The 18,224-nt window shown below is 43.5% G+C and overlaps 1 protein-coding gene across 3 annotated transcripts in view; it reads left to right on the top strand.

Annotated features, from left to right (window-relative positions):
- The window catches only part of LOC136962038 (uncharacterized), a 33,125-nt gene that overhangs the window by 4,040 nt on the left and 10,861 nt on the right, over positions 1 to 18,224 (top strand). For all 3 annotated transcript variants that reach the window (XM_067255638.1, XM_067255637.1, XM_067255636.1), the window contains exons 15-52: positions 200 to 433; positions 562 to 614; positions 732 to 800; positions 892 to 916; positions 1,012 to 1,032; positions 1,754 to 1,816; positions 1,920 to 2,059; positions 2,194 to 2,313; positions 2,393 to 2,450; positions 2,790 to 2,828; positions 3,006 to 3,059; positions 3,225 to 3,370; positions 3,459 to 3,575; positions 4,477 to 4,522; positions 4,639 to 4,710; positions 4,904 to 5,476; positions 5,561 to 5,668; positions 6,862 to 6,995; positions 7,162 to 7,263; positions 7,482 to 7,536; positions 7,968 to 8,096; positions 8,901 to 9,040; positions 9,123 to 9,245; positions 9,332 to 9,383; positions 9,474 to 9,539; positions 9,688 to 9,824; positions 9,947 to 10,072; positions 11,751 to 12,438; positions 12,533 to 12,657; positions 13,799 to 13,909; positions 14,241 to 14,298; positions 14,453 to 14,650; positions 14,751 to 15,269; positions 15,356 to 15,433; positions 15,524 to 15,657; positions 16,091 to 16,219; positions 16,472 to 16,529; positions 18,086 to 18,166. In XM_067255638.1, coding sequence (XP_067111739.1) covers positions 200 to 433; positions 562 to 614; positions 732 to 800; positions 892 to 916; positions 1,012 to 1,032; positions 1,754 to 1,816; positions 1,920 to 2,059; positions 2,194 to 2,313; positions 2,393 to 2,450; positions 2,790 to 2,828; positions 3,006 to 3,059; positions 3,225 to 3,370; positions 3,459 to 3,575; positions 4,477 to 4,522; positions 4,639 to 4,710; positions 4,904 to 5,476; positions 5,561 to 5,668; positions 6,862 to 6,995; positions 7,162 to 7,263; positions 7,482 to 7,536; positions 7,968 to 8,096; positions 8,901 to 9,040; positions 9,123 to 9,245; positions 9,332 to 9,383; positions 9,474 to 9,539; positions 9,688 to 9,824; positions 9,947 to 10,072; positions 11,751 to 12,438; positions 12,533 to 12,657; positions 13,799 to 13,909; positions 14,241 to 14,298; positions 14,453 to 14,650; positions 14,751 to 15,269; positions 15,356 to 15,433; positions 15,524 to 15,657; positions 16,091 to 16,219; positions 16,472 to 16,529; positions 18,086 to 18,166 — 5,181 coding nt within the window. The remainder of the gene's footprint in view (positions 1 to 199; positions 434 to 561; positions 615 to 731; positions 801 to 891; positions 917 to 1,011; positions 1,033 to 1,753; positions 1,817 to 1,919; positions 2,060 to 2,193; positions 2,314 to 2,392; positions 2,451 to 2,789; positions 2,829 to 3,005; positions 3,060 to 3,224; positions 3,371 to 3,458; positions 3,576 to 4,476; positions 4,523 to 4,638; positions 4,711 to 4,903; positions 5,477 to 5,560; positions 5,669 to 6,861; positions 6,996 to 7,161; positions 7,264 to 7,481; positions 7,537 to 7,967; positions 8,097 to 8,900; positions 9,041 to 9,122; positions 9,246 to 9,331; positions 9,384 to 9,473; positions 9,540 to 9,687; positions 9,825 to 9,946; positions 10,073 to 11,750; positions 12,439 to 12,532; positions 12,658 to 13,798; positions 13,910 to 14,240; positions 14,299 to 14,452; positions 14,651 to 14,750; positions 15,270 to 15,355; positions 15,434 to 15,523; positions 15,658 to 16,090; positions 16,220 to 16,471; positions 16,530 to 18,085; positions 18,167 to 18,224) is intronic.

Raw genomic sequence — 18,224 nt, 5'->3', positions numbered from 1 at the left:
ATACTTTGAGACAGACTTTCCCGCAGTGATACATCTTTATTATAAGTAACTAAAGCCGAGTCTGTCTGAAGAGTAACTGAACTTTCAAAGAGAAAGGAAAGATCTATGATTACCGTACCAAATCATAACCCAATTTAAAATGACGTATTTAGCACTTTCAAACAAATTGTAACTTATCAATGTGAATGTTCTCCTGCAGCTGAAAAGACCCTGGAGGGTGTCGCCACTCAAGCTGAGGTTGTTTCTGCTGTCAATGACCTTTCTACACCGAGTAGAAAAGCTAAGGTCAATGCTAATGCTACGGGCAATGCGAAGGCTAATGCTACCGCAACCGCTGAGGCAAATGATAAGGCTACAGCTATAAAGGCCTGTGATGTAAAATCGCCTAAGACCTCCACAACTGAGCTTCAAATCACAGACACCGAACCTCAAGGTGTGTAGTGCACTGTTAAAAAATGCTATTGTGTAACTTTGTTTATTCGTACACATTTGATACTTTGCTATTGATTTAGGTTTGTGTTCTGTGCTGTGCTTTTTCCTTATGTCGTTGACCCTTTTTAGTTCTTGATCCAGCTGTAGAGATTTGCGATCGAAAGACCAGGCTGAACTGTGTGGTGAGAATGCATTTTTGCTGAAAATATAGTCCATGGTTCTGATGTGGACCATGCACTTGTAATGTTCCGTGGAAGTGCTCTTTCAGTGAAGAAATTAATATTTGGGTTTTCTTGCAGGACTGCAAAATGTCATTCCTGTCATTGAGGCAATACAAGGTGCATGTGTGGAGTATGGAGCATGTGCAGGTGTGCTATAATTTTCTTTGGTAATCGTCATTTACAATGCTAAACATTAATACTTTTTATTTTATGGACTGATTGTGTGTTTTGTCACTAGGTGCTGAAAGACATTTTTGGACCAGGTAGTACTTACTGATTCTCAGTGATATTATTAACATAAATGACACTAAAAGTAATCTAATGCTATTCTTTGTTTCATTTATGATCTGGGCAATAGAGAATACCTGTAATACTAAAGGTAGGTTTCACTTTAAGTCATTTATGTGCAGTCACAAGTCATGAACACCTTATATATATTTTTTAAATTATATTTCGCCTTTAGATACAAAAAAATAAATAAAATAACGATATTCAAGTTTCAGAAATTCAAATAGAACAAAATTCAGGCTGCTCAAATTCCAATGTTGGCTGTTGCAATCTGAATTATTTTTGGGATCTGTTTGAATTTGAGCAACCTGAGTTTCTGAACCTTGAATTATCCGATTATTATTATTTTTACTTTGAAATAAATTCATATTTCAATTTAGAGGTGAATTCAAAACAAACAAATTCAGTGGTGTCGATATTTCAATATTAAGACATTTACATTATCCATAGGGAGTAGTTACGCAGGTTACATCTCTTTACAATGTGTGCCTACTGTGGCACTGATGGACACTTTGTCTTCTTTGATCGCTCAAATACATTTTGCTGTGATGTATTTGAAGCAAACTGTTTGGCTCGCGTGGTGGTGTTAAACGTGTGATAAACACAAATTAAGTGAACTAATGTGTGGTTGGGGGGGCCGCAAAAATATTTGAGCTATGCAAGTGGTGCATGGAACAATATTCCCTAATATACATGTGTGCTCCAAGTACGTTGGAGAAGGGGTCTGACAATTTCCTCAGCTGCTGTAAATAAAAGCTTTTTACATCAACCTTTGGGCACATCTAATACGCCTTTCTTCTTCTCATTGGTAGTGTCTCTGCCACACTTAAACATGTATGAGTGCCTCAAAAACTGTAAGCATATACCATCCATTGGTAAGTGTTAACCAACATATTTACAATAGCAACCATTCTGATCTTTCTTGTCTGATTGTTCTGGAATATCACTCTGACAGTTCTGGGGGTCTTAATTTACCAGGTATTGATTGGATGGTGTTGTGCGTGACCACTGAGGAACCGCGTACACCCATGATCATATGCAATGTTTGCTGCGAGATTGTACCTGACTCCCAAATTTACCAGCACCTGGTCTGCCAAAATCACCTGTTACAGGCACTGGTGAGCCCAACTAACAAGACCATTTTTAAGGGACTGCTCTGCTTCCATTCAGACTTTCGCTGTTGTAGCATGTTGAGATGGTTGTCATACTATTGCAGGGTTCTGTGAGATAATTAGTCGTGTGTGTGTGACAGAAATTACAGTGCCCAGACCGACTGCCATTTGGCTGGGGTGAAACTATGCCTGCATCCTCCCTGAAACCGCTAGCCTATATGGAGGAACAAGCACGTGCACAGAAACTGATGATGATCAAGGTAATAAACTAACAAAAATATGGGAGGTGCTATTTTGTATCCTTTGGATCTTTTAACACTGTTTCTCTCTGTCTCACAGATCTTCGACCTTCCAGCCAGCCTTTTTTCCATCATACAAACGCGCTCCTTTTCTAATGGTAGGACTGATCACAACCTGGCATAAGTGTTTCCCGAAGCACTTTTCAGTTAAGGCGGCCGCCTAAGAAACACACACCTGCCGCCTTAACTACTTTTTCAAAAAATAATTAAATAAATAAATAAATATATATATATATATATATTATTTTATTTTTTTGCGATGTCCGCAGTTGTCCTGTTGACCAACGCCAGTCTCTCGCATTAGTGTACCCCACCCTATCACCTTAACCAACAAATGTTCTGCGGGAAACCCTGCATAAGGTTACAATCTGTTGCTTCTACTCCTGTATTTTGTTCTCACTGTTGTCTCGTTTCCCCTCTACGTGACTGCTCTCCAGTCAAGGACGACCTCAGGAAGTTTGCGAAATACCTTCAAGGTTGGCACACATTTTTTTTGTACCCTCTCTCTCTGGTACCCTTCAAAAGAAAATGCAGTATTTGTATGTCACTTTGGATTAAGGCACTTGTTTAATGAATTACATTTTTTATGTCATGTAAAAGCACTGTGAGTGTTTACATTTGTGTGTATGTTGGCATGTGCTTGTCTCATGTAGGTGACCCACTGTTCCGGGGGCACCATCTATGGAAAAGCAAGTACCCCTTGCTGGGTAAGTTGAAAAAGGAAAAATATATACTTAAAAAGGTTGACACAATAGTTTCTGAAGAGGTTTAATTAAAGTTGATGTTGGATCTATGCTTGTTCCAAAATTAAAACCATTTAAATTAAACTTTTTCACCTTCTTTCACCTTCCTCTCTTATTTCCTTGCCTCAGGTCGACAGTTTCTGGTTCAGTATCATTTAAACGGAACATGGTTGGCGCATTCGGTCCCCGGATACTTGTGCCTCCTCTGCGAGAGGAAGTGTGTTCTTGATGGTTGCAGCCATATTTTCAGCTATGACCACGTTACTGCTTTTCTTGTAAGCATACAAATGTTGATAACGTAGAAACATTCCTTCACCAAGGGGTTGTCAGGGGAGTGTCTTACTGATGTGTGTTCATGTGTAGGAGTGTGCTCACCCAGGGACACTAAAGGATATGGAGTCTGGTACAAAGAAGAGGCATGATGTTCTGCTTGACCTCGCAAAACAGGCTCACAAAATTCATCCCACTGGAGGTGTACAGGTAACACTTCTAGACTTGTAGTGCATCAGAATCAGCTTTATTCGACAAGTACATTTACATTTAGTCATTTAGCAGACGCTCTTATCCAGAGCGACTTACAGTAAGTACAGGGACATTCCCCCAAGGCAAGTAGGGTGAAGTGCCTTGCCCAAGGACACAACGTCAGTTGGCTTGACCGGGAATCAAACTGGCAACCTTTGGATTACTAGCCCGATTCCCTCACCGCTCAGCCACCTGACTCCCTACATTTGCACAAACAAGGAATTTACTGTGGCAGGAAGGTGCATACGATAAACATAAATCTTAAATATAAAATGGACAACATTTCGAAATAATTCTAAATGATACTGTTAGACAAATTTTCTGTCTGAAGGCAGGCCGGAAGAAGGCACGACAATGTAAAGAGTTGACTTGGCATGAGTGAAGACTCTGTCTCTCACGACGTACATTAGATGGACATGTTCAAACATAGAATGCACAGAATAGTTTCCTTAAAGGGTCTCAGAGGTCAGTACACTGATACAGTAGAACGTACAAGACAGGTGAACAAGTCGTTACTCATGTAAGTCCCTATTTGTGCATGTTTTGCTCCCTTACTGTCTCCTAAGAGTCTGGCACGTGTGTGTTCCCCGTGTCTATATTCGCTCTCAGTTGGGCCTCGCTGCATGACCTCTTGACCCTAACGGAGACTCAAGCTTCACGTACATAGAAAATCTGCATATCAGATACTGTACAATGTAACATATAAATTGCCTTACACCCCAATTATTGTTCCGCATCAAGCACTGCAGAACTATTATTCAAAGTCCACCGCTTTCATGGGAAGAATGTTAACTATTATGTGTAGCCTGTATTTCCACCTGCCCTGACCATATTTCTTAACAGTGTTTTCTTTCTCCAGAATCTTATGAAATATACAGTGCACAACTCTGCCGAGTATAAAAAGGGTCAGTTTGTGTGTGTGTGTGTGTGTGTCTGCACTTGTCTTGTGTGCATGGTATGAAACACAAATTATTGTAAGTTGTCAGGGTCAATTTTGTGAACTCTTTGGACTATGTTGCAGCCTTGGAAATCCTGAATCGAATGTCGAATGGGAGAAAACTGAAACCTGGGTTGCAAGAGGGTAGCAAGCTGGGTAAGATGATGTTTTTTCTTGGGGAATTTGTAAAAACCAGTTGACAAAGCCAACTGAATGCTGTTTTGAGGGAGATAATCTTTCATGGATTTTTTCATTTGCTAGAAATAGCTTTGTGTGTGTGTGTGTGTATGTAATGTAATGTGTATATATATGACAATTTTGAAAGATGTTTTACAAATGTTTGTCTCAGTTCCTTCAGATCTGGTTTTGCGTGACTCACCAATCCCCCCTGCAGAAGAAAAAGACAAGACGACAGGTGCCATACAAGAGACCATCAAAGAAACTGACACAACCACCCAGGGGGCTGTGCAAACGACTCACAAAGACCCTGCCAATGAGACGCCCGACCAGAATGGCATGGACTGCAGAGATACCGGAAGAGGGACAGAGAGTCACACTGGAAAGGAGTCTGATGCTGAAACTGTGGAGGGGCCCTATAAGGGAACGAGGAACGACAGAGAGTCGAGGGAGAGAGAGCCCGAGGAAGACACTGTGGACATGACAGCGAAGAGCTCCAGTGCTGCCGAGAAAAATACGACCCGCAAGGAAACGGAGAGGCAGCCAGAGAACAAAAATGTGAACAATGCAAAGAAAAGGCCCCTCGTGGAATGTGTTGTAATACTTGATGATGATGATGATGATGATGATGATGATGAGGAAGAAGAAACGGGCAAGCTTTGTGAGAGCGAGACAGAGAGTGAGACCGGGGGAGGAAGTGGTAAAAAGAAAAAGATGATGGCTCCTTCTGAAACGACTGGGAGAGGTGGGTATTCCTGAGTGTGGGTTTTGTCTGCATGCCATCATTTGTGTTAATGTGCGTTTGTGCTCTTGTTTTCTCGTTCTAAAGCATGTGGCGTAGTTGGAGCTGACCCTCCTTCAGTCACTCCCCCATCTGTCTCTCCAACCCATCAGCTTTGGAATTACCTGAAGACTCCCCAAAGAGAACCTGTGATTGGTCAGTACGGCTGGATGCAATATATCAAGTTTTATTAGCTGTCTGAAGAGGTTGCATTGATAGTTCGGAACTGTGAATAGGGTTTCATAGCTGGGGGTCGTCAGCTGACCCTGACTGACTCCCAGCACATTAGCTCTGAAATGATGATTGCTATGATGTTGAAGTTGAGACTGTCGCCTTCAACATGAGGGAATTTGCAGCCGTCAATCTCAAACCATGTAGTTTAAACATCACAATACAAGAGGCAGCATTTATAATACAAGGGAGCTGTCCTTTCACAAATGTTGGAACCCCCCCTCCCTAACATTGCGAGTTAACTAGTTACTGTTGTGGCTAAAATCGTACATGTACGTTTCACTTGTCCAAAGTCACTTGTCTGGGTAAAGATTGTGCCTTTGACCAACGAAGATGAGCTGTAATATTATACAAGTAATATAGGTAACAATTGAAGTGTTATTAAAAATTATTTGTTACTGTAAAGTGTGTCTAATCTAGGTGGAGAAGAATACAAGGTTAAATGCCAGACCAAGTTCTTTGTAGTTTATTGATAAGAAATGATGCAATCAAACAATGAATACAGCACACCAAGGTGTCTCAGTCTAGATCAGTAAAACCAGTCGATGATACCAGTGTAACGTTCACAGAGCAAAGAGTCACAGAATAGGTCAAACAAAGGCCTTTGTGAGAAAGTAGTCTTGACAGAAGTCAGAGTTCCAAATTCTGTCTACCTGTCCTGGGGACACAGGTCTTGTACCCCTTATGAGAGTGAGGTGTTTGTCAGGTGATTGGTCAGAAGACAATGGGGATGGGATGTGGTCATCCTATTAGGCGCAGGGTTTCCCGCAGAAAATGTGTTAGTTAAGGTGGTAGGGTGGGGTTTGCTGCAGAAAAGAGAGACTGGCGTTAGTCACGGTTTGGAGGAGTCATGAAATAGGGGAACTGGCTGGGGGTAAATTGTGGATAGTATTGGGAAATAATTTCAAGGAGGGAGGGGGAATTTGCTCACATTGACTATAAATGTGCTGGATCTTAGAAGTCTCTAGGTTTTTTGTTGTTGTATTCCTGTGACCACTGCTGCTTTGCTGAATAAACCATCAAGCTGCCTTGATTTTGAAAGATACTCTACTCTTTACCCAAAACCTACTGATGAGTGAAAATGTACCACCATCACTTACCAGCCCTTCTCATCCCAGGTTTGAGCCAAGTGATTGAGTGCCACGCTGAAGGCCAAGCCCCTTTCTATGTGTGTGAGGCATGCCAGCAGACAGTCAGTCTGCCAGAAATCATCACCCATTTAACCGCAGCCTACCACCGGCAAGCCTACCTGGTGAGTACACCACCAATAAGAGTATGTGTGTTTAAAAAATATATATATATATATTCCAGCGTGTTTAATTTTAGTAACAGAAAGACAAATCTGGTGAATGTCAAGTATGCAACTTGCATTTGTCTGAGTTTGTCACTTTTGCTCCTGTCTATCTTCCCTATAACAGCAATCCCAAAACAGATATGTTGTCGAGGACGAGAACGTGGTCCAAAGGCTCCGATTTGCTGCTCAACAGCTGGAGAGCGAAATAGGAAGTGGAGTTGCTCAGGTCGGCTATAGACCCCACATTTGCCATTATCTGACTCTTTACCAGATACTGTTGTGTAATAGTTGATCCAATGGTGTCATAACATTCCTGCATCTCTTACCTGGTGGGTGGCGTGTTGCTACCCAAAAAATTGACTCCCTTGTTTTTCTGTATCAGCCGGGAAGGGCTGGGCTTGTCTAAACCATTCCATCTATATTGAAATACATGATTGTTTTCAGGTAGTGGAATTGGAGGACTTCTTAGATGACCACACCCGGATGGACTACAAGCAGGGTAGGTCTAACCTGTACATTACACACTCAATTTATGTCCTCCTTATTTAAAGAACTGCAGTGTTTTTTGTCCTTGAGTTTTTACTTGTACACCTTTTAATCAAGCCATCGAATAGACAGTCAATCTGGTCATTCCTAATCATCAGCCTTACATCCAAGCTTCCTTACTGAATGGAATTCTGCGTCTATGTTGCTTTCATCATACCTCTGTGAAAGGCCTACTGTGTTGGAGTCAGGTGGCTGAGCGGTTAGGGAATCGGATTAGTAATCTGAAGGCTGCCAGTTCGATTCCTGGCCATGCCAGATTATGTTGTGTCCTTGGGCAAGGCACTTCACCCTACTTGCCTCGGGGTAATGTCCCTGTACTTACTGTAAGTCGCTCTGGATAAGAGCGTCTGCTAAATGACAATGTAAATGTTGATGTTTTTCCAGTCATAGAAAGTGTACAGGAGGCTCTGGCACTGTATAGTCGGAACAAGGGCGAGGAAGAGGACCCCACGCAGACATCCGTAGGCCTGTGGAGCTACCTCAACAACAGTGATAGGAGACAGCCTGTCATTGGTCAGCATATTTGTGGTGTGGATGTGTGCATGCTTTCTGCTGTATATTCCCCATGGGACCTGTGTTCGACCTACAACACTGTTCTTTGTGCTACTGTAGTGAAAAATGTTCTACGTCTTCAACCAATTCTCAAAGTTTAAGAAAGGCACTGGAACTCAGCAGAGTTTGATGCAAAGTGTTTTATTAGAATTCAGAGTGACAGAGATTCCCAATAGAACGTGAGCAAGATCCTGGGATCAGACTAAATATTCTCTCCGGACATTTCACTATTATTATATTTTCTCCCTATTTCTTTATGATGTTCCGACATTGGTACAATACTTGATGGTCACAGATGCATTATGCATTCTCACCCAGTTGGTCCCTTGTCCTAGAGGATTCCAATTACAGGTACTTTTTTTACATTGACAATTCTCCCAATTTTAGGCCTGCTCTGACCCTGACCAGCCAGCTACACCAGGTTTCTGGGCATAGGGCCATAAATATGCCTCATTAGTTAGAGCTGGGCCTTCCTGTTTTCTATGGAAAAAGCATACACACATAATCTTCTCCCGCACTCAGACCCTAATTATCCATATCTTCACACTTGGGGCTTAATATCTTCTACGTTTTAGTGGTAATAATAATCAGTCAACAGCTTTGAATATGATTTCCAGTAATATAGCATATACTAAAAAGAGGTGATTAAGTGTTTAATTTTCAATCCTATAAATCCATAATCATTAGCCATCTTCATAATTACAGCAGTGTGATGTTTTTTCCCACAACACTACTTTCTCACACTTTGACTCTTTTGTCTCTCAGGTCTGAAAACGGTTACAGAGACTCGGTCACCAGACCAACCGAGTCAGAACCACTTCTATTGTGATAGCTGTTCTAAGAAGTTCACCACGGATTCGTATATTTCCCACCTCATCTCTGCCCACCATCGCTACAACTACATAGTGAGTGTGGATGCTGATATTGAAGTTGTATTCTAAAGGACATTGGACAGGTTTCCATGTTGACACGTTCTGCGTGTTTTAGAAACGGGAGCATCCGCAGCTGATCCACGATTGGCCGGAGAACGTGGAACCCACAAGTCGAATTAGAAGTCTGTGTAAACTGGCCACAGAGCTGGAGCACAAAGAGGGGTGGGGGAGACTGCAGGTAGATATTGATGAACACCTCTTCAAAAAATAATATGACAAGCTGAAATACATGCCAACTCATTCAATTTCTGTCTGCTTGTGAAGGTGAAGATACAACCTGCAGTGCAGTCTTCTAGAATCACCACGAGTAATGAAGGTTGGACGCACACACTCACACGTGCATGATGACAACAAAAATGTAGGCATCAATTTGTATACGTGTGTAACCTTTTTTTAAACTTTCCAGACACCACCAGGATCTCTGAGGCTTTGTGGAAGTTCATCGAAAGACCCGACAGAGAGCCTGTCATAGGTCGGTTGTCTCTCGCCCTTCATTCATAGGTTATACTTTTCATCGGAGGGAAAGGGGTCTTTGTTGCCCTCATCCAAACACCTGTGTGTATCTCTTACCTTTCTCTTCTCGCTTTTTCTCTCTGCGCTTTCCTTTCTGTGTCTCTCAGGGTTGAGTATGCTGACTGAGTTTCGTTTGGCAAACACAACAAGGGCTTATTTCCTGTGTAGCTGCTGTTCTACCAGGATGGCGATTTCAGCTTGCACCAAGCACATAGTATCCTCTCATCACCGCTACAATTACTTAGTAAGTTTTACACACACACACACACACACACACACACACACACACACACACACACACACACACACACACACACACACACACAGATCACAGTTAATCATGTTTGTATTATCCTGTTGAAATAGAAACAGATGCACCCGGAGCTAGCTCTTGATTGGCCAAAGGATCAGGTGTTGACTAAGTCTGTCCATGGGGAACTGAGAAAGACAGCTGCGGAGCTGGAACGACGAGAGGGCTGTGGAACAGTCAAGGTGATGCGTCATTAATAACTACCTCATCACAATGTCCCGCACGCAGGATGCCCTGCCAGCTCGTCGTCAGTGTCTAGTGTGTCGTGTAAAATCTGAGTTAAAAGACCAAGAGACCTGCAAATACTTTTTACAAAGGTCTTTTATTGAAGTTTCACATTTGGCGTTTCTAATTTCAGAAGGTCTTAAGGAAACAAGCAAGCGCTCTTGAATCAAATGTGACTGTTTTTATTTAAGCTGGAAGCAAGGTACAATTGAGGCAAAGCAGGAGCAATATCCTTTCAGTGGGGATCATGTTTACCAAAACAGTTCCCTCCCCTCCCTGTGTTTCTTAGAATCAAGTTAAAAATGACCCCCGCCGCCCTTCTCTGACCCTTGTTCAGTGCAACTCTGAGTTCTTTAAGAGTGTGTGTGTGTGTGTGTGTGCCTTCCTCCACTCTTTTACAAGAGTACACGAGAACAGGCTCACTGATCTATTCCAGGGGAAGAATATTTTCTAGTGTTACTTTATCGTCTCACTTGTTTTGTTATGCTACAACTAGACCTCTCTTTTTACTGTTTGTTTTAAAGGAGACCGTTTTACACATGTAGAATTATTAACTATGGGATTAATCAAATGGATCAATCAATTCAACGCATTCAACAACAACATTCAACAATAGCAAGCTTGCTTATCCGCCCATCCTCTCCACTCTGATAAACAAGCTATTTTTAGGGCTAGATTTGCTCACCTCACCCTACCTAGACTTTGACTCTTCAAATAAATGTTATGGGGTGTATTTTTGCTCCCTTCCCTCTGTGAGAGCAAAAGAGAGAACCAAGGTTGACTCATGCATAGTGATGTGGAAAAAACATCATACTGTTGTAATTATGAAGATGGTTAATGATTATGGACTTAAAGATATTTGTAATCACTCTTTGGTATATGCTATATTATTGGAAACCATATTATTACAAGTTATATTATAGGAAACCAGATGCAAAGCTGTTTGCTGATTATTGTTATTCCTAAACAATAGTAGGAGACATGAAGCCCAAAAATAAGGTTTAAATAATTAAAGGAAGAATGGGGGAGAGGAGCATGTGTATGCTTTCATAAAGGACCAGGACGCATAGCTGTAACTTATGAGACATATTTGTGGCCTTACGCCCAGAAGCCTAATGCAGCTGGCTGTTCAAGGTCAGAAAGAGCCTAATTGGAAGAAGTGTCTATGTAGGAAAGTACCTGTTTTGAATCCCCTGAGACAAGGGATCCGCTTTGTAAGATTACCTAATGTCTACGAAACCAACAAATATCTTACCATATTAACATACAATGGGGAGAAGACTATATAAGTTAAATTTTCCGGAGAAAACTTCAGTCTGATCCCAGGATCACGCTCACGTTCTATTGGCAATCTTTGTTACCTGAGAACCAATAAAACACTTTGCATCAACCCTGCTGAGTTCCAGTGCTGTTTTTACATCTTGAGAAGTGACTGAAGACGTACAGAACTTTTGTTTCATCAATAGTCCCAAAGAGGCCTCCTAACACATGTAGGATGAATCAATAGAGGATCATTGAACACGATCATTGAACACCACCAATCAATTTGTACCAGTGTACCCCACCATAGTGTCAACATACTTGGCCAATAAATCAGATTCTTATGTGTAATTGTTGTTCTGCGTTTTTATCAAGGTGATGGAGAGGCGGGCTGCGGCTTGTGGTGACTTGGAGCCACAGCCACGCCGCAGCGCCACAGAGTCGTCACAGCCACGGGGCAGCGCCGCAGAGTCGTCACAGCCACGCTGCAGCACCGCAGAGTCGTCACAGCCACGCTGCAGCGCCGCAGAGTCGTCACAGCCACGCTGCAGCGCCGCAGAGTCGTCACAGCCACGCTGCAGCGCCGCAGAGTCGTCACAGCCACGCTGCAGCGACGCAGAGTCGTCGCACATCGCAGATACTTCAACTACAGACTCTCCAGACACAGCAGCCAACCCAGACCCGCTGGTTGCAGCTAACCCAGACCCGCTGGTTGCAGCTAACCCAGACCCGCTGGTTGCAGCTAACCCAGACCCGCTGGTTGCAGCTAACCCAGACCCGGTGGTTGCAGCTAACCCAGACCCGGTGGTTGCAGCTAACCCAGACCCTGCAGTCACCACGGCCACCTCTGATCATTCAGCTGCAGACCCCCCGGATAATTTAAAGCCTGAAACCCAACCCATGTTCTCTGCCGCTGTAGCCGTCTCCACGTCGGCGCGGTTAAAGACTCGGGGCAAACGCAGCCGTCCCCGGAAAGCCCCTGAGACGCACTCCTCTGGCTCCAGGAAATCAACACAGCTGTTGAATTCTGAGAAAAGTCCACGCAGGACTTCACATGTTGTTGGTAAGTAGGGCCTGTTTTGAAACCATGAAACCATGGCCACTGTCTCTTCTGCGATTGCGTTTTCACATACTTTTTTTGTGGTTGTGTTCTCCAGGAATTGACTTCGTGGTTGCAGTCTCGTACAGGAAGAAAATGTGCTTCTTCTGTCAGCTGTGCTCTGTTAGGATGAACGACAGCACCAGTCACATGACTAACTTCAGTCACCAATACACCTATCTGGTATGTGTGTGTGCTTGGCTACCATCAGTGGTTGTGTTTAGAGCCCGACCGATATATCGGCTGGCCGATATTATCAGCCGATATTGGGCAATTTCCAAACTATCGGTATCGGCATTTATAATGGCCGATAAATTTTTGTTTTTGTTCAAAGGACTTAAAGTTTCATATCTTAAGTTTGTATTTTTATACATTTTATTTATCAGAAACTGCATTAACATATTATTTTAGTGAGGAAATAATAACAGGAGTCAGATGACTGAGCAGTTAGGGAATCGGGCTATTAATCAGAAAGTTGCTGGTTCGATTCCCGGCAATGTCAAATGACGTTGTGTCTTTGGGAAGGCACTCAACCCTACTTGCCTCGGGGAATGTCCCTGTACTTAATCGCTCAGGATAAGAACTTATGCTAAAAGTGAATAAATGTAAACTACAAATAACTACTGTTACAATATTTTTTTATATCGGAATATCAGATTTTTTAATCACCAAATATCGGTATCGGCCTTAAAAATCCTTTATCGGTCGGGCTCTAGTTGTGTTCTCAACAGGAGGGCTTGATGTGGATGTTTTTCTCCACCTATTGAATTCCCACATGTGTAACCAGGATATAAAAGAGGTTACAATATCAAAATATGTATTTAATATGTTATATTATGTTTGCCAGCAGAGAGACTCCCTAACTCCTACACTGAGTCTGGGGCACAGCTCAGTGACTTGCTCTCTTATAGGTTCAGACATACCAATGGACTGTCAGTGCAGGTGCACAAACTAAGTATCTACAGACATTTCTGAAAATCACTTGATGTTCTTGGCTGTTGAAAAACACTAAACAAGTTATGTTTGGCTCCCCTTATTTCGGGGTAACACTATAGGCCCACAATAGGTTTCCAACAGTCAAGCCATATCTTACTCAACAGCAACCTAACGGCAGATGGGCCGAGTAAATTTACACAGAGACAATAGTAAAGTTGTAATACATGTTAGCAGCAATGTGGCACCTTTTATCCTCTTAATCATATCTATTAATAATACTTCTATTACACTGTAATATGAAGATTGATGGATTGTAAAGCAACAGAGTAACTTTTATGGGTTCTTAAATTGTGTGTGTGTGTGTGTGTGTGTGTGTGTGTGTGTTTAGAGGTGGCGGTATCCTGGCTGGACTGCACACCCAACCAAGTTGGAGAAGAAGCTGAACAAGATGGCCTCTTACTTGGCGAAGGCTGACAGAGATGCAGGCCTGGTTATGCAGGTGAATACACAGTAGACAGTAGTAGAGTCACTTTTAACACAGAGTGCATTGTGGGCCGTGTTCACTGGGGCACAATCTGCAGAATTTTCAAGGTCTCACGTCTTATCAGTAATAAGGAGTTGGTCGTGGAGGAAGATTTATCTTTTCCTGCTCCCACTTGGAACTCCCTGTCCCTTGACTGGATAAGATTTAAACCATGAAGGTCACGGACGGAGGTTTTTCTCTCTTGCTCAACCCACATTCTTCTAGCTCTTTGATCCATTACAAACAGATACGAGTGTCCAACAACCTGGTGGTCCTCACTTTGTGCCTCTCTCTTTCTCCCAATTAGAAAGTGCGGGTCAACGGTGATGAGTTCAAACGGCTGGTGTCTGCTCCAGAGCAGGAAGGTAAGCCTGGCTGGCCATATGGTCATCAGAGTTAACCAGAATTCCACCACAGTTCGGTAGCGGTTTATAAATAGTTAGGATATCATAGGGCGTGGGTATTAGCGACTGTTACCTGATGGACGTGTCGTGTTAGCCATGGTCTTGTTTCTCTCAGCCCTGAGGACACTGAAAGCCATCACCAGGAGCCGTGAGCAGCCTATGAAAACACCGGACCTGAGACGGACGGCTCTTTCGACCAATCCAGACAGAGCACACGGTGATCAGGGACCAATCCCTGCGGTGTCCTCTCCCGCTGGTGTGTGTGACTCAGAGAGAGAGGATGAGAACAGAAGGCTGCTGGTTCAAATCCCAGGTGAGCTGAGGTGTAGTACTCAACGGTTTCAGTGAAGATCGTCCTGTTCGTATCCCACCGCTAACTTCCCTTTCTATCTTTCTCTCTATCTCTCTTTCAGTCTGTCTCTCTTTCTCAAAGATTTTGGTAACAGACCAGGAACCTCAACCTCTTCCTTGTCCTCCCCTCACCTCCCCCCTCCCTGTCTCCCCCACTGTGAGAGTAGTTGCCCCTGCTACTTCATCATCTGTTTCCCTGTCTACATCAAATACACTGCCCTCTGTCCTTCCACTGGCCTCCGCCCTCCTCCCTTCCTGCATCACTCCCACCCTGTCCACGCTGCAGCCGTGTCCAGATTCTGTAGCAGCTGGCCTGGGACATGGTGACACAAGCGCAGCCACGCAAACGCCATGGCAACCGTTGGAAACTCCTCTAAGCCCAGAATGGTGGGAGCGTTCAGAGGAACCGGTGCTTCCTGAATGTGCCTCCTCCGAATGTACCGAACTTCCCCGTCCTCTGGGACAAGGCTACGATCGGCCACGCACACTGACGCCTGCCTCTTTGTACGCACACCTCCAGGACAGCACAGCACACTTGCGCAGAGTTCCTTCTGTGCACCTGCTCCCAAACACAGCCATAGGTGAGTGCCTTTATTTGGAATTGGCTGACTGAGTCCACCCTCTGGTGTACTGATTTGCGATTGGCTGATGTGTGTGTCACTCACAGGTAAAAGAGTTGTTGGTCCCAGCAACCTGTCTAAGTACCTGGAAGTGAAAGCCCTGCACGACAAAGAACCAATTATAGGTCAGTGTGTGGATTTATCATTTGTCAGTTTTTTTTTAAACGTTTTTTTTGTAGTAGTGTTTTAGTGGAGTTGTGCATGTGTGTTTTCAGGGCTGGACTCTGTGATGGAATGTAGAGGCATATCACAGGACACGTTCTTCATATGTGTCAGCTGTGCTGTGACGCTCTCCAGCAGACACATCTGTGAACACATCGTCACCGTGGGACACCAGTACTGCTACATCGTGAGTTACATCATGTGACCATGGCAGTGTTTCCAGGTTTTGGGCGGGGGGGACGGGACACAAATGACATGCCGTCGTGTAAATAAGATAAATAACATAAGGCCATTTAGTTTGTTTAATAAAACAGCAAGCTATATACCTGTTTTATAGGTAAGGTAACCTTAAATGACTTATTTTGGGATCTGGCGCTATATACATTATTTAAAAATAAAATTGAACAAAATTAACTTTGCGGGGGGTGCCCCGCCCCCCAACGGCACCCCCCGCAAAGTTAATTTTGTTCAATTTTATTTTTAAATAATGTATATAGCGCCAGATCCCAAAATAAGTCATTATATAATGGTAGGGGAAACACTGGACGGAAGTACCTTTTGTACGTTCCCATTTGGGCCTCCCAATAAAAGCTGCTGCGCGTGTGTGTGTGTACGTACAGAGGATGCAGCATCCGGATTTCCTGGCTTGGGTGGAGAAGGCATGTCAGTTGCCTCTTTTGCCTGACATCATCAGATTTATCGCCTGGCAACTCACCCCTCTGGAGGCCAGTCTAGATCTAGATGCCCAGGTAATATTGTGGATTTTATTTGTATCTAGGTCTCAATCTTCAAAGTTCAAAAACACAGCTCTGGAACACGGCAGCGTCGTGTATAAGCAAGAAGACCATTAAGCAAGATGATTATTGGTCTTCAAAACTAACCACAAACACGAGCAGGTTCTGGAATGTGGAGCCATGGATCTATTGAGAAATAAATCCAGACGCATTGAGCTGCACTAACTTTGTGTTGTGTTTTGCGATGGTTTGTGTTGTGATGAGTAGGTGATTCGACTGGACAACGTGTGGTATGAGCGTGTGAAGTCTGCACCGTTCCATCAAGGTACGTGAAGCCCACCCAGCTACACTGTGAGAACCGGAATGCGTGTTAAGGGCTGGGGGCAACCCTGCTTGGCAGTCGTGAGATTAGCGTGTGTGTGTGTATCTCAAATAGTGAGGTTGTTATGGGTAAGAGTTATATAACAAAGGCTTGCTAGACAGTCAACAAGGCTTCTGAACAGTGAACTAGTGGGGTTCCAGGGGTGAAGCAGCTGGGATCGTTCAGAAATGAGGACATAAGAGCTAAGAATACCCCCTTGTTCCTGGAGTCGTACCTTAAAAAGTTCAGGTCAGGCTGACCCAGTCAGAGAGGGAGAAATGGTAGACGGAGGGCTGGTTAAGTGGTGGCGTGTGTTAAGATTGAGATTGGCGTGAACTGAGGTTTGAGGAGAAAGTAGAACATTTAGAGGAGTTCATCAACACTTTACGAGCCGCATGATTGGGGTTGTTAAGGACAAGTTGGCCTTGGTCAAACTGTGGGAAAAACCTTCTAAAACTTCTAGAAGGTTGTGGAATAGTATCTGGCAGGACTGGGGGATTGTTCCTCATATCTGTCTATATAATGGGATGTCCGGAGAAATGTGATTTGCTTTTTGTATTGTTGTTATTGTAGAAAACAGATGTCCATAGAAGGTAGTAGAAAAAAGTAATCGAAGGCAAAATATCTTTCAACAGCTCAAGGCAGCTCGATGGTTTATTTCGGCAAGGCAGATGTGCATTCACAAACACATACAGGAAAAGACAACCACATTTCCTTGGACATCTCATTATATAGACAGATGTGAGGCACAATTCCCCTCCCTGCCTGATATAATGACATAACCTTCTAGAAGGTTCTTTAACCAGTTCCTAACCACCCCACAACTGCATGTGCATCCTCTGGCTCTTATAATGTTGATCAACTTCTCTCTTACTGGAAAAGCCCCCTCTACTTCACTTCCCATGTCCTCTCTTCATCTCAACCCCAGTTCACCCCAACATGCTTAAACCATTCCTACATCCTCCATCTCTCTCGGTTCTGGCCGAACCTACCACTTCGGATGCATGACTGTAGTCCCTTAAGACTAAGTTCATAGATGATTTGCTCCCACTCGCTGCAACCTGTCTCACTCCTTCCTTTCTGACAGGGCCTCTTCAGTTGAACGAGTCTACCATACACTGTTGAGCAACAACGGCCTATTTTTCTAAGGATACAATTTCCTTTCTCATACTTAGTTTGCCAAACCTCTTCTCCCATCATACTTCACTTTGTTTCTGGTTAAACCCAGTTGAGAGTGGAGTTTATTAACTGCGCATAGTTTATTAACTGCGCAGATAGTAGTCAGCCATTTTAGGCCCCAACGTCTGACCTGGTGTAACCCTCCCTGGTTTGCCTCGCTGTCCCATAATCAATTTCCCACTACAGTATCTTACATGTACTACTGTTGCCGTGCTGAATAAACCATCAAGCCAACTTGACTTTGAAAGATATTCCGTCCTCGACTCTATCTTTGAGTTTTTTTCCTTCTGAAGAGCAAACTTCATCCACCACAGTATATAATGATGTTTTTGTGTGTGCAGCTCTGGACATGCTACAGATCATCCATAAAGAGCCAAGCCACAGGTCTTTACGCCTACCCCCTGAAATAAGACACCAGCAGAGTGAGTCCGGGCACGCACACACACACACACACACTGTAATCGAATTTTAGGATACGTG

Source organism: Osmerus mordax, chromosome 18 (assembly GCF_038355195.1).
Source record: "Osmerus mordax isolate fOsmMor3 chromosome 18, fOsmMor3.pri, whole genome shotgun sequence".
In the NCBI taxonomy this organism is placed as follows: Eukaryota; Metazoa; Chordata; class Actinopteri; order Osmeriformes; family Osmeridae; genus Osmerus; species Osmerus mordax.
Note: the sequence above shows the minus strand (reverse complement) of the source record. Positions and strands in the feature narration are given on the sequence as shown.